Source organism: Salmo salar, chromosome 20, assembly GCF_965601325.2.
Source record: "Salmo salar chromosome 20, fSalSal1, whole genome shotgun sequence".
Taxonomy (NCBI): domain Eukaryota; kingdom Metazoa; phylum Chordata; class Actinopteri; order Salmoniformes; family Salmonidae; genus Salmo; species Salmo salar.
In genome coordinates, this window is record NC_138310.1 from 691,095 (window position 1) to 707,301 (window position 16,207).

At 41.9% G+C, this 16,207-nt stretch overlaps 1 protein-coding gene across 3 annotated transcripts in view; it reads right to left on the reverse strand.

Moving 5' to 3' along the window:
* The window catches only part of col4a4 (collagen, type IV, alpha 4), a 241,676-nt gene that overhangs the window by 168,586 nt on the left and 56,883 nt on the right, over nucleotides 1-16,207 (reverse strand). For all 3 annotated transcript variants that reach the window (XM_082966130.1, XM_082966129.1, XM_082966128.1), the window contains one exon: nucleotides 15,989-16,031. In XM_082966130.1, the coding sequence (XP_082822256.1) occupies nucleotides 15,989-16,031 (43 nt within the window). The remainder of the gene's footprint in view (nucleotides 1-15,988; nucleotides 16,032-16,207) is intronic.

Below are 16,207 nucleotides of genomic sequence, written 5' to 3' on the forward strand. Positions count from 1 at the left end.
ATGTGGCCAGGGCAATAAATCGCAATGGCCGTACTGTGAGACACCTAAGACAGCGCTACAGGGAGACAGGACGGACAGCTGATCGTCCTTGCAGTAGCAGACCACGTGTAACAACACCTGCACAGAATCACACCTGCGGGACAGGTACAGGATGGCAACAACAACTGCCCGAGTTACACCAGGAACGCACAATCCCTCCATCAGTGCTCAGACTGTCCGCAATAGGCTGAGAGAGGCTGGACTGAGGGCTTGTAGGCCTGTTGTAAGGCAGGTCCTCACCAGACATCACCGGCAACAACGTCGCTTATGGGCACAAACCCACCGTCGCTGGGCCAGACAGGACTGGCAAAAAGTGCTCTTCACTGACGAGTCGCGGTTTTGTCTCATCAGGGGTGATGGTCAGATTCGCGTTTATCGTCAAAGGAATGAGTGTTACACTGAGGCCTGTACTCTGGAGCGGGATCGATTTGGAGGTGGAGGGTCCGTCATTGTCTGGGGCGGTGTGTCACAGCATCATCAGACTGAGCTTGTTGTCATTGCAGGCAATCTCAACGCTGTACGTTACAGGGAAGACATCCTCCTCCCTCATGTGGTACCCTCCTGCAGGCTCATCCTCACATGACCCTCTAGCATGACAATGCCACCAGCCATACTGCTCGTTCTGTGTGTGATTTCCTGAAAGACAGGAATGTCAGTGTTCTGCCATCGCCAGCGAAGGGCCCGGATCTCAATCCCATTGAACATGTCTGGGACCTGTTGGATTGGAGGGTGAGGGCTAGGGCCATTCACCCCCAGAAATGTCCGGCAACTTGCAGGTGCCTTGGTGGAAAAGTGGGGTAAAATCTTACAGCAAGAACTGGCAAATCTGGTGCAGTCCATGAGGAGGAGATGCACTGCAGTACTTAATGCAGCTGGTGGCCACACCAGATACTGGTGTTCAGGGACACATTATTCCATTTCTGTTAGTCACATGTCTGTGGAACGAGTTCAGTTTATGTCTTAGTTGTTGAATCTTGTTATGTTCATACAAATATTTACATGTTAAGTTAGCTGAAAATAAACAGTTGACAGTGAGAGGACGTTTCTTTTTTTGCTGCGTTTCTTCAGTCAAACATAGAGCTCCACTGAAATTTCTCAATTGATTTCTTCAACTAGTGTTTTTCTATTCCATTTCAAAGGACATGGAAAAATCTACTTTTCCTAAAACTCAATTGTACATTTGAAACTGAATAGAAGCACTCAAAACTACAGGTGTACACACTATATGTGTAACTCAAATCAAATCAAATCCAACTTTATTTGTCACATGCGCCGAATACAACAAGTGTAGACCTTACAGTGAAATGCTTACTTACAAGCCCTTAACCAGCAGTGCAGTTCAAGAAAGAGTTAAGAAAATATTTACCAAATAAACTAAAGTAAATAATTATAAAAAAGTAACACAATAAAGTAACGAGGCTATATACAGGGGGTACTGGTACCGAGTCAATGTGTGGGCGTACAGTTTAGTCGAGGTAATTTTTACATGTAGGTAGGGGTGAAGTGACTATGCATAGATAATAAACACCGAGTAGCAGCAGTGTACATTTAAAAAAAATGATTATGTTACAATAAACTAACAATAACAAGGCTATATACAGGGGCTACTGGTACCGAGTCAATGTGCGGGGGTACAGGTTAGTCGAGATCATTTGTACATGTAGGTAGGGGTGAAGTGAATATGCATAGATAATAAACAGCGAGTAGCAGCTGTGTAAAAAACAATTGAGGGGTGGAGTGGTCAATGTAAATAGTCTGGGTGACCATTGGATTACATGTTCAGCTGTTTTATGGCTTGGGCGTAGAAGCTGTTAAGGATCCTTTTGGTCCTAGACTTGGCGCTCTGGTACCGCTTGCCGTGCGGTAGCAGAGAGAACAGTCTATGACTTGGGTGACTGGAGTCTGACCATTTTTGGGGCTTTCCAAAAAACACTGCCTAGTATATAGGTCCTGGATGGCAGGAAGCTTGGCCCCAGTGATGTACTGGGCCGTACTCACTACCCTCTGTAGCGCCTTACAGTCAGATGCCGAGCAGTTGCCATACCAGGCGGTATGGCCTCTCCCTAGTCTTTCACTCCTATCTATCTCTCTTAGTCTCTTTCTCTGTCTCTCTCTTTCTCTCGCTCTCCCTCTCATTCTGCCACTCTGATCAGAATACAATGGACAGGATGAAACAGGATGCAATCAAGACACAACCAGCATGCAATACCGACCTGCTACAGATCTCAGAGCTGCGCACAGACACAGGTCATGTCATACGCACAGACGCATGCACACACTCAATGCAGGCACTTCATATGGAATGAGAAGGCTACAAGCACTTTTCTGTTATGCCTAGAGGGAATACTGTGCGATGGATTGATATTTTCCTCCGGTCTTGTTTGTGTTGATGGTGTTACCACATTCCGGTGGGGTTGTGTAAACCCAGCGCCGGCCAGGCATGCAGACAGAGGCGCAGTTATCTCTCCTTCTGATTTAAGATTAACCTCCAACTCTCATTGCTTGGTTTTCATATGCAAAAAAAGAATGTGCATGCATATCCATGAGACATTCTATCTAGGATCAGAAGTAATGTTCTGTATCCATCTAACACGCACACACACATACCTGCAAATCTATCGAAACATCTTGGATATGAATATTGGATATGCAGAGATATTGGTGGAAAGATCTAGGGTAGTATTGTGTAATATTAATGAATATCCATACACCCTTTTGCCCTGATACACCATCAAAACACACAAAAAAACAAGCTTACAGGATGTTTCATACGAGGCTATGGCCAACTACCTGGTAGAAAAGAAAACCAGCATTACTTTGGCTCTTGAAAGCCAGAATTATATAGCCCTGCCCTTTTTCTTTTCTTGAATATTTGTGTTGAGCGGTATTGAGGTTTGTTTTACATTGTATCTGATTTTGTCTTATTCATTGTATATGCAGGGATCCATTGTGAAAGATACCCCGGTCTCAATGGCGACTCTGTCACGGATCCCTATGGAACTTCCATTGCGCACAATTGGCCCCTATTCCCCCAGAGTGCATTTGTATACTCAGCAAAAAAGAAACGTTCTCTCACTGTTAACTGCGTTTATTTTCAGCAAACTTAACATGTGTAAATATTTGTATGAACATAATAAGACTCAACAACTGAGACATAAACTGAACAAATTCCACAGACATGTGACTAACAGAAATTGAATAATGTGTCCCTGTACAAAGGGGGGGGGGGGGGGGGGGGCTTTGGTCAAAATCAAAAGTAACAGTCAGTATCTGGTGTGGCCACCAGCTGCATTAAGTACTGCAGTGCATCTCCTCCTCATGGACTGCACCAGATTTGCCAGTTCTTGCTGTGAGATTGTCATGACATTGCCCTCTTTGAGTACAGGGAGGACAGTTGACCCCCTCCCCCTTGCACCATCCCCCAACCTACCTCCCCCCACCCAGGCCCTGTGTGAAGGGGTTGTAAAAATTCCAAAGGAGAATGTCCGGCCTCATGGCCCAGTTGAGACAGAGACTGGGTTTCATACAGAGACAAAGGAAATCCTTCCAACTCACAGAATTGGGGAACCGAACTACATTTATTTTCTGGAGAAGGTATAAAAGATCGGTGAAGAATCCAGCTACGAACTAGTCCGCTTGGTACAATTTTGTGATACTCAGAAGAGACAATAGTGCCAAATTAACATAATACTGTTTATATAATAGCCTCAGCTATGGGACTTACATCTAAATGGTTGTATAAAATGATTTAATAAGATTAAAGCTATTTGGAATATGTAGAGAGGCTATGTACTGATGTTAATGTGATAGAATTGTATTTCTGTTCAAAGCTTAGCCTCTATGGGCTAGGTGGGAAGCAAGCGTCCCACCCGTGGTGCACTCCATCAACAGCAGGTGCATTTCAAGAGCGACAAATTTGAATCCAAATAAATGTCAAAATTCAAATTTTTCAAACATACAACTATTTTACACCCTTTGAAAGATAAACATCTCCTTAATCTAACCACGTTTTACGATTTCAAAAAGGTTTTACGGCGAAAGCATAAATTTAGAGTATGTTAGGACAGTACATTTACAAGAGTTGTGTGTAATGTTTTGTCAATTCAAAGACAGGGTCACCAAAACCATAAAACCAGCTAAAATGATGCACTAACCTTTTACAATCTCCATCAGATGACACTCCTAGGACATTATGTTAGACAATGCATGCATTTTTAGTTCTATCAAGTTCATATTTATATCCAAAAACAGCGTTTTACTATGGCATTGATGTTGAGGAAATCGTTTCCCTCCAATAACCGGCAGTCAAGTCAGCACCACAAATTAAATAATTAAAATTAGAAAACATTGGTAAAATATTATATTGTCATTTAAAGAATTATAGATTTACATCTCTTGAACGCAATCAACTTGCCAGATTTAAAAATAACCTTACTGGGAAATCACACTTTGCAATAATCTGAGCACTGCGCCCAGAAAAATACGCGTTGCGATACAGACTAGACGTCATGTTGGGGAGATCTAAAATCGAAAATACTATGTAAATAATCCATTACCTTTGATTCTCTTCATCAGATGTCACTTCCAGGTATCACAGGTCCATAACGAATGTAGTTTTGTTCAAAAAAGCTCATCATTTATGTCCAAAAATCTCCGTCTTGTTAGCACATGATCTAAGCCAGCCGGACTTCTCGTCATGAACGAGGGGAAAAAATATATTTACGTTCGTTCAAACATGTCAAACGTTGTATAGCATAAATCATTAGGGCCTTTTTTAACCAGAACATGAATAATATTCAAGGTGGACGAATGCATTCTCTTTTATAACGTATTGGAACGAGGGTACCCAACATGAACTCGCGCGCCAGGTGTCTAATGGGCCATCATCGTTCCATGGCTCTTGTTCGGTCAGATCTCCCTCCAGAAGACTCAAAACACTTTGTAAAGGCTGGTGACATCTAGTGGAAGCAATAGGAAGTGCCAAAATATTCCTCAGCCCCTGTGTTTTTCAATGGCATAGGTTTAAAGGTAATACAACACATCAGGTATCCACTTCCTGTCAGAAAATGTCTCAGGGTTTTGCCTGCCAAATGAGTTCTGTTACACTCACAGACACCATTCAAACAGTTTTAGAAACTTTAGAGTGTTTTCTATCCATATATAATAAGTATATGCATATTCTAGTTACTGGGTAGGATTAGTAACCAGATTAAATCGGGTACATTTTTTTATCCAGCCGTGCAAATACTGCCCCCTAGCCCTAACAGGTTAACCTCTCTGGGCTAGGCGGGACGAATTCGTCCCACCTACGTAACAGCCACTTGAAGCCTGTGGCGCGATTTTCAAAACCTTAAAAATCCTATTACTTCAATTTCTCAAACATATGACTATTTTACAGCTATTTAAAGACAAGACTCTCGTTAATCTAACCACACTGTCCGATTTCAAAAAGGCTTTACAACGAAAGCAAAACATTAGATTATGTCAGCAGAGTACCAAGCCAGAAATAATCAGACACCCATTTTTCAAGCTAGCATATAATGTCACAAAAACCCAGAAGACAGCTAAATGCAGCACTAACCTTTGATGATCTTCATCAGATGACAACCCTAGGACATTATGTTATACAATACATGCATGTTTTGTTCAATCAAGTTCATATTTATATCAAAAACCAGCTTTTTACATTAGCATGTGACGTTCAGAACTAGCATACCCCCCGCAAACTTCCGGGGAATTCTCGTAGAAAAGCGATAATATTCCGACCGGGAATCTCCTTTTCGGCAAACAGAGGAAAAAATCACAAAGACGGGGGCGGCCAGGTCACGCGCCTAAGCCCAGAGTCCCTTGATCGGCCACTTGAGAAAGGCGATAATGTGTTTCAGCCTGGGGCTGGGATGACGACATTCAGGTTTTTCCCGGGCTCTGAGCGCCTATGGACGACGTAGGAAGTGTCACGTTAGAGCAGAGATCCTTAGTAAAAGATAGAGATGGCAAAGAAGTTCCAGAAGTGGTCAGACAGGCCACTTCCTGTAAAGGAATCTCTCAGGTTTTGACCTGCCATTTGAGTTCTGTTATACTCACAGACACCATTCAAACAGTTTTAGAAACTTTAGGGTGTTTTCTATCCATATGTAATAAGTATATGCATATTCTAGTTACTGGGTAGGAGTGGTAACCAGATTAAATCGGGTATGTTTTTTATCCAGCCGTGTCAATACTGCCCCCTAGCCCTAACAGGTTAACTACACCACGTGGTTAACTTTTAGACTATCGATACCGACAGAATAAGAACAAGTCTTTGATATTAATTATTAGTCTGCAGCTAAGTACTCGATATCATCAAACGCGAAGACCGACGAAACATCCATTCTATTACGGATTAGCATATCAATAGTTAATATTTATCAACTCTGTAGTGTCTTCTCACCTGCCCTTTATGACCCTTTGTTTTAACAAGACACCAGCCATGCCGGTTTAGCCCACTAGGGCACATTACTCTACCGATGCTTTGTAACGATAACCAACTGTTTGTATGCTTTCTGTGAATTACTTAGTTTAGTAAATAAATGATTTTAAGACAATTGATGTATGGATGACTTTTAGTAAAGGCTGGATTCATGCAGATACAACAATTTACGACGTTTGGAATGAGACTGGACGCGAGGTAAAATACACCATTTAAACCAGAAGATAATCGGCCTATACTATAATATAATATAATCTATAATGTTATAATATAGGAAAGTTGTATTAGGAAAATTATAACTTTGTAATCTGAATATTTTCCTTGGTGCCCCGATCTCCTAGTTAATTACAGTTAACCTGTTGGGGCTAGGGGGCAGTATTGAGAATTTAGAAAAAAATATGTGCCCATTTTTAACTGCCTCCTACACCAACTCAGAAGCTAGAATATGCATATTATTGTTCAGGTTTGGATAGAAAACACTCTGAATTTTCTAAAACTGTTTGAATGGTGTCTGTAAGTATAACAGAACTCATATGGCAGTCAAAACCCTGAGACAAATTCTGACAGGAAGTGGATACCTGATGTGTTGAATTACCTTTAAGCCTATGCCATTGAAACACACAGGGGCTTATTAATCTTTGAGCACTTCCTATGGCTTCCACTAGATGTCACCAGTCTTTACAAAGTGTTTTGAGTCTTATACTGTGAGATCTGACCGAACAAGAGCCTTGGAACGGTGGTGGCCGATTAGACTCTGGCGCGCGAGTTCATGTTGGGTACTCTCGTTCCAATACGTTTTAAAAGAGAATGCAATCGTCCGCCTTGAATATTATTCATGTTCTGGTTAAAAAAGGCACTAATGATTTATGCTATACAACGTTTGACATGTTTGAACGAACGTAAATATTTTTTTCCCCCTCGTTTATGAAGACAAGTCCGGCGGGCATAGATCATGTGCTAACAACACGGAGCTTTTTGGACGTAAATTATGAGCTTTTTCGAACAAAACTACATTTGTTATGGACCTGGGATTCCTGGAAGTGACATCTGATGAAGAGAATCAAAGGTAATGGATTATTTACATAGTATTTTCGATTTTAGATCTCTCCAACATGGCGGTTAGTCTGTATCGCAAAGCGTATTTTTCTGGGCGCAGTGCTCAGATTATTGCAAAGTGTGATTTCCCAGTAAGGCTATTTTTAAATCTGGCAATCCGGTTGCGTTCAAGAGATGTAAATCTATAATTCTTTGAATGACAATATAATATTTTACCAATGTTTTCGAATAGTAATTATTTAATTTGTTGTGCTGCTTGACTGGTGGTTATTGGAGGGAAACGATTTCCTCAACATCAACGCCATTGTAAAACGCTGTTTTTGGATATAAATATGAACTTGATAGAACAAAAAATGCATGCATTGTCTAACATAATGTCCTAGGAGTGTAATCTGATGGAGATTGTCAAAGGTTAGTGCATGATTTTAGCTGGTTTTCTGCTTTTGGTGACGCCTGTCTTTGAATTGACAAAACATTACACACAGCTATTGTCAATGTACTCTCCTAACATAATCTAACTTTATGCTTTTGCTGTAAAGCCTTTTTGAAATCGGACAACGTGGTTAGATTAAGGAGATGTTTATCTTTCAAAGGGTGTAAGATAGTTGTATGTTTGAGAAATTTGAATTATGACATTTAATAGTTTTCAAATTTGGCGCTCCTGATATTTCACCTGTTGTTGATAGGGTGTACCAGGGGTGGGACGCTTGCGTCCCACATAGCCCATAGAGGTTAAACGATTAATCAGTTTAATCGCGTGATAATAATTACAGGGAGTTATTTTGATAAATATGTCTTCAGTTAATGGTGCCCAAAGACACGACAAGATTTTACCCCACTCTTCCACCAAGGCACCTGCAAGTTCCCGGACATTACTGGGGGGAATGGCCCTTGCCCTCACCCTCCAATCCAACAGGTCCCAGACGTGCTCAATGGGATTGAGATCCAGGCTCTTCGTTGGCCATGGCAGAACACTGACATTCCTGTCTTGCAGGAAATCACACACAGAACGAGCAGTATGGCTGGTGGCATTGTCATGCTGGAGGGTCTTGTCAGGATGAGCCTGCAGGAAGGGTACCACATGTGGGAGGAGGATGTCTTCCCTGTAACGCAAAGCGTTGAGATTGCCTGCAATGACAACAAGCTCAGTCCGTTGGATGCTGTGACACACCGCCCTAGACAATGACGGACCCTCCACCTCCAAATCGATCCCTCTCCAGAATACAGGCCTCAGTGTAACGCTCATTCCTTCTACGATAAACCCAAATCCGACCATCACTTCTGGTGAGACAAAACCGTGACTCGTCAGTGAAGAGCACTTTTTGCCAGTCCTGTCTGGTCCAGCGACGGGGGGTTTGTGCCCATTGGCAACGTTGTTGCCGGTGATGTCTGTTGAGGACCTGCCTTACAACAGGCCTACAAGCCCTCAGTCCAGCCTCTCTCAGCCTATTGCAGACAGTCTGTGCACTGATGGAGGGATTGTGCGTTCCTGGTGTAACTCGGGCAGTTGTTGTTGCCATCCTGTACCTGTCCCGCAGGTGTGATGTTCGGATGTAGTGATCCTGTGCAGGTGTTGTTACACGTGGTCTGCCACTGCAAAGACGATCAGCTGTCCGTCCTGTCTCCCTGTAGTGCTGTCTTAGGCACCTCACAGTACGGACATTGCAATATATTGCCCTGGCCACATCTGCAGTCCTCATGCCTCCTTGCAGCATGCCTAAGGCACGTTCACGCAGATGAGCAGGGACCCTGGGCATCTTTCTTTTGATGTTTTTCAGAGTCAGTAGAAAGGCCTCTTTAGTGTCCTAAGTTTTCATAAGTGTGACCTTAATTGCCTACCGTCTGTAAGCTGTTAGTGTCTTAACGACCGTTCCACAGGTGCATGTTCATTAATTGTTTATGGTTCATTGAACAAGCATGGGAAACAGTGTTTAAACCCATTACAATGAAGATCTGTGAAGTAATTTGGATTTTTACGAATTACCTTTGAAAGACAGGGTCCTGAAAAAGGGATGTTTGTTTTTTTGCCCTTTGTTCACCATGGTGCTGTCGATTATTGTTATAAGTCCGTTGGTGCGTGTGAGTACCTGTGCTGTGTGTTTTGGGCTTTCGTGCCCTTGTGGATTGCACAGATGATTACGGGTCTCGTCCCGTGTGTTAAACTTTGTGGGCGTGTGTTATTTATTCAAGGTACTCCTCGCTCTTTTGTTTGGGTTTCAACCCTGTGTTTTTGTTATGTGTTTGTTTGGTCTTCGTCCCCATGCCCTTACACTGCACAACGTAATTTGGGGTATAATAAAAAAACATATTACGCATTCCTGCGCCTGTTTCCCGATCCTCATAACCAGCGTGACAGAATAATCGACCATTAAGGGAGACAGCGGGAATGGCCCATCCGACGACGCTGCGACGGTTCCGTCCGGCACCGCCGCAACTTCGGCAGCTTTAACTGGGCCGTCCGACGTCTCCACAACGGGTCCGTCCGATAACACAACAACTTCAGCAGCTGTATCGGGTCCTGATCAACCTGCAGAGCGTTCCTGTGATCGTCCTCGAAACCGGTGTCGTTGCACTGCACGGGGGGGGGGTACTGTCACGCATCCCTCTGGAACTTTCATTACGCACACCTGGCCCCTATTCCCACTGATTGTATTTATATATATGTGCCCTTTGGTTTCCATTGGGCTGACGATTATTGTTACTATGTCCGTTGGTGCGTGTGAGTACCTGTGCTGTGTGTTTTACCTTTTGTGCCATTGTGGATCGTGTAGATGATTTACGGGTCTCGTCCCGTGTGTTAATCATTGTGTGCATGTGCAATTTATTCGAGGTACTATTTATTCGTCCCGGTGCCTTTACACGGCACGCAGTGATTTGGGTACAATAAAAAAACTCTTACTATGCATTCCTGCACCTGTCGGCAGCTGCAACTGGGCCGTCCGACGTCAACACAACGGGTCTCCCGAATCATTTATGCCAACGTGACAGACTCCCTGTTTAAATAAAGGTAAAATATTATTATTTTTTTGCTGTGGTGGGGGAGAGACTAAAGGGACTTTTTGGACCAACATTACCATAATGCATTGAGCATTGAGAACAGCCAAGAGCCAAGCAGCCCTGTGTCCCTTTCTCCTGAAGTGTACACACGTACACTTCTCCCCACAAATGTAAAAGCATTGGATTTGTGTAGGCATGGGCTAGAGCAGGGTTCCCCTAACTCAGTCCTCGGGACGCCAAGGGGTGCACGTTTAGTTTTTTTGCCTTAGCACTACACAGCTGATTCAAATACTCAACTAATCATCAGCTTTGATCATTTGTATCAGCTGTGTAGTGTTAGGGCAAAAAACAAAAATGTGCACCTCTTGGGGTCCAAAGGACCGAATTTGGAAAATGCTGGGCTGGAGGGAGTTTCCAGCCTATTTCATAAATCAGTAATTTCCTCTAAAATCCATGAAGGGAAGTTAATTGGGGCTAGGGGGCAGTATTTTCACGGCCGGATAAAAAACGTACCCGATTTAAACTGGTTACTACTCTTGCCCAGAAACGAGAATATGCATATAATTAGTAGATTTGGATAGAAAACACTCTGAAGTTTCTAAAACTGTTTGAATGGTGTCTGTGAGTATAACAGAACTCATATGGCAGGCCAAAACCTGAGAAGATTCCATACAGGAAGTGCCCTGTCTGACAATTTGTTGTCCTTCTGTCTCATCTCTATCGAAAATACAGCATTTGTGCTGTAACGTGACACTTTCTAAGGCTTCCATTGGCTCTCTAAAGCCGCCAGAAAGTGGAATGGGGTGTCTGCTGTCTCTGGGCAAAGTACAGCAGCAGAGTTTGTAAGTTGTCAGCCTGGGGACAGTGAGACTGAGATGCGTGTTCATGAGACTTCTCCATTTCTTTCTTTAAGCCTTTGAATGAATACAACTTTGCCCGGTTGGAATATTATCGCTATTTTACGAGAAAAATAGCATCAAAATTGATTTTAAACAGCGTTTGACATGCTTCTAAGTACAGTAATGGAATATTTGGAAATCTTTTGTCACGAAATGCGCTCGCGCGTTACCCTTCGGATAGTGGCCTGAACGCACGAACAAAACGGAGCTATTTGGATATAACTATGGATTATTTGGCACCAAAACAACATTTGTTGTTGAAGTAGAAGTCCTGGGAGTGCATTCTGACGAAGAACAGCAAAGGTAATCCAATATTTCTAATAGTAATTCTGAGTTTAGTGAGCCCCAAACTTGGTGGGTGTCAAATTAGCTAGCCTGTGATGGCCGAGCTATGTACTCAGAATATTGCAAAATGTGCTTTCGCCGAAAAGCTATTTTAAAATCTGACATAGCATTTGCATAAAGGAGTTCTGTATCTATAACTCTTAAAATAATTGTTATGTATTTTGTCAACGTTTATCATGAGTAATTTAGTAAATTCACCGGAAGTTTTCGGTGGGTATGCTAGTTCTGAACATCACATGCTAATGTAAAAAGCTGGTTTTTGATATAAATATGAACTTGATTGAACAAAACATGCATGTATTGTATAACATAATGTCCTAGGAGTGTCATCTGATGAAGATCATCAAAGGTTAGTGCTGCATTTAGCTGTGGTTTTGGTTTTTGTGACATATATGCTTGCTTTGAAAATGGCTGTGTGATTATTTTTGGCAGGGTACTCTCCTAACATAATCTAATGTTTTGCTTTCGCTGTAAAGCCTTTTTGAAATCGGACAATGTGGTTAGATTAACCTCTTGGGGCTAGGTGGGACGCTAGCGTGCCACCGGTGGTGCACTCCATCAACAGCAGGTGCATTTCAAGAGCGGCAAATTTGAATCCAAATAAATGTCAAAATTCAAATTTTTCAAAAATACAACTATGTTACACCATTTGAAAGATAAACATCTCCTTAATCTAACCACGTTTTACGATTTCAAAAAGGTTTTACGGCGAAAGCATAAATTTAGAGTATGTTAGGACAGTACATTTACAAGAGTTGTGTGTAATGTTTTGTCAAGTCAAAGACAGGGTCACCAAAACCATAAAACCAGCTAAAATGATACACTAACCTTTTACAATCTCCATCAGATGACACTCCTAGGACATTATGTTAGACAATGCATGCATTTTTAGTTCTATCAAGTTGATATTTATATCCAAAAACAGCGTTTTACTATGGCATTGATGTTGAGGAAATCGTTTCCCTCCAATAACCGGCAGTCAAGTCAGCGTCACAAATTAAATAATTAAAATTAGAAAACATTGGTAAAATATTATATTGTCATTTAAAGAATTATAGATTTACATCTTTTGAACGCAATCAACTTGCCAGATTTAAAAATAACCTTACTGGGAAATCACACTTTGCAATAATCTGAGCACTGTGCCCAGAAAAATACGCGTTGCGATACAGACTAGACGTCATGTTGGGGAGATCTAAAATCGAAAATACTATGTAAATAATCCATTACCTTTGATTCTCTTCATCAGATGTCACTTCCAGGTATCACAGGTCCATAACGAATGTAGTTTTGTTCAAAAAAGCTCATCATTTATGTCCAAAAATCTCCGTCTCGTTAGCACATGATGTAAGCCAGCCGGACTTCTCGTCATGAACGAGGGGAAAAAATATATTTCCGTTCGTTCAAACATGTCAAACGTTGTATAGCATAAATCATTAGGGCCTTTTTTAACCAGAACATGAATAATATTCAAGGTGGACGAATGCATAGTCTTTTATAACGTATTGGAACGAGGGTACCCAACATGAAGTAGCGCGCCAGGTGTCTAATGGGACATCACCGTTCCATGGCTCTTGTTCGGTCAGATCTCCCTCCAGAAGACTCAAAACACTTTGTAAAGGCTGGTGACATCTAGTGGAAGCAATAGGAAGTGCCAAAATATTCCTAAACCCCTGTGTTTTTCAATGGGATAGGTTTAAAGTCAATACAACACATCAGGTATCCACTTCCTGTCAGAAAATGTCTCAGGGTTTTGCCTGCCAAATGAGTTCTGTTATACTCACAGACACCATTCAAACAGTTTTGGAAACTTTAGAGTGTTTTCTATCCATATATAATAAGTATATGCATATTCTAGTTACTGGGTAGGATTAGTAACCAGATTAAATCGGGTAAAACATTTTTATCCAGACGTGCAAATGCTGCCCCCTAGACCCAACAGGTTAACGAGAGTCTTGTCTTTAAAATGGTGTAAAATAGTCATATGTTTGAGAAATTGAAGTTATAGCATTTTTGAGGTATTTGTATTTCGCGCCACGCGATTCCACTGGCTGTTGACTAGGGTGGGATGCAAACGTCCCACCTAGCCCAGGGAGGTTAAGTGTACAATTCGGCAGATGTTTGGGGGTGGGGGTGCTGCAATTTTTTTGTCTGTGCTTCAGATGGCTATATCGGTCCGCTAATAAAGGACTGGTAAAGGCCCAGTGCACTACGTATTTTTCTGATATTTCAGGGGGTGTAGGAGCACTCTCAACACTTCTTGTGGCTATGCAATTCGGGAGAATGGACAGGCCTGGTCCGAACACAGGAGGTGGAGGTTAAAGTGTCAAAGCATGATGGGACTTCCTTCAACCTCATATACACTAGTAACAGGACAGATAGGTTATTATGCACATCAATGAACATTAACAATCAAAGTAATTTAATGAATAAAGCACATATACAGTACCTGCAAGGGTTAGGCAAGTAAACACAACATGAGTTGCCTATATTTGTGACTCGTAGGCGAATGTCATGCGTCACTACTTCACAGGAAAGCCATTTGAACTGTGTTTTTGGGGCAGAAATGCCTTCTGGAACATGTTAACTTTCATATGCTTTAATAACAAACTTGTATGACATCTGTATATATGAATACAATTATTACATTACGAGTCTAGTTGGTTTAGCCATGGAAAAAGCCGGGAACCTTCCCGCTAGGCATGATTGGCTGAGATGATGGCTGGGCTGGACATGCCAAGAGATGAGTTCTGATTGGTCTGCATGTGGCAAGCTTCTGTCTATAACATGAGCTGGTCAATACTTGTAGGTAATCCTTTCTAACGCGGCTTTTTTTGGAAGATATCAAAGTGTTGCTCTCCACTTTCTAGAGGACTGAGTTTTGAAATCAGTGGAAGGCCTGGTGGAATTAGAGTATGATAGCTAAGGAGATAGAGAAAATTCTGCCCTTTGATTGCAAATATACAGAGGGAGTCAAAAAGAGAACACACAGAAAGCTGTATAAAAAAAATCTGCCTCCGGATTACATCTTCAAACTAAAGGCAACCATGGTATCCGTGACAGAGAGGAGAAGTGTCCATCCATGTACATGGGTAAGATAGTCTAGCCAGCTACATTTTCAGATATTACACGTTTCTAATTTTGTCAGAAAGTTGTTTTCATTAAAGTTAAAGCGTACTGTTAGGTAGGTAGCTAGCATACGTTACCTGGCTGGCTCACTAGCTAACCGTACATGTATGATCTGACTCCACTATGCAAGTATACATTTCCATAGAATGTGCATGATGTCACTGCGACAACTGTAGATAGACGTAGCTGGTAAATTCGCTCTGGCTATCTACTCCGATGCCAGAGCGCAGAATAACTGACAAATTTACGAACATTCAACACCAGTTGAATATGGCCGGTGTCAGTAAACGTTGGCAAAAAAAACATCCTTGAATTGCTGCCAGCAGCACAGTTAGTCACCAACACTCTGGATAACATGAAAACAGCCTAACCAGCTCTGCTAGGGCAAGTAAAATGGTCAGTGTGAGCTGTTCTCTCATGTGTCTGGAAGTAACTAGCAAGCTAGCCAACGTTACCAGTTAGCTTGGGAGCTTGACCGCTGTTGTTAGGTCAGAACGCTCTGATCAACCCTACTCCTCGGCCAGAGCGTCTAGTGTGTGCTCTGAAATTTTACAAATGGACAATCTGACAACGCTCTGAGTTTACGAACGCCCAGGGCGCAAACTGGCGCTCCAGATTGAATTTACGAATACATCCGTAGTATAAACCAGCCTTTAGTCTTGAAATCTTTGGTTGTTTAGTACATTGCCTCACATGTGAATCCTTAAAGAGAGGGGCTAAGGCTTAAGAGTGTGTGAACGAAGCTGAATGGGTGTAGACAAAGAGCTCTCCAATAGGTTTACCAAAACATTCAAGAGCCATTTTCTCAAAAGTGAAGTTACAAGTTTATCAACTTTCAAAGCATAATTACTTTCACATTGTTCCACAACTGTATTGTATGATATATCATGTTCTAGCTCTGAGTCTCTACTTTTATCCAATGTAAAAATCCCAATTTCAAATTTTGCTTAATGAGACCGAATCAAGCCGGTCGGTCACATTTTATCATTCAGGCCTAAATTAATGTAAACCTATGAGATATTTCAAAGAATGTTGGTAGAAACCATTCACTTACCCCCATTACGGTCTGTCCAGCAACGACCATTATCACAAGCCACCTATAGAAGAGAAGACATTAAAGTTAGGGCCCATGTTTGCACCAGTTGGTTTCAGAAGTGAAGAAAAGCAGACCTGCGTTCAATACCATTTGAAATCTTTTTGTGTTTTCTCTTTTCTACTTGGAGTGCCATATGGGAACGGTTTTCACCTTTTTGACTAAGGCTCAATCAAGCCC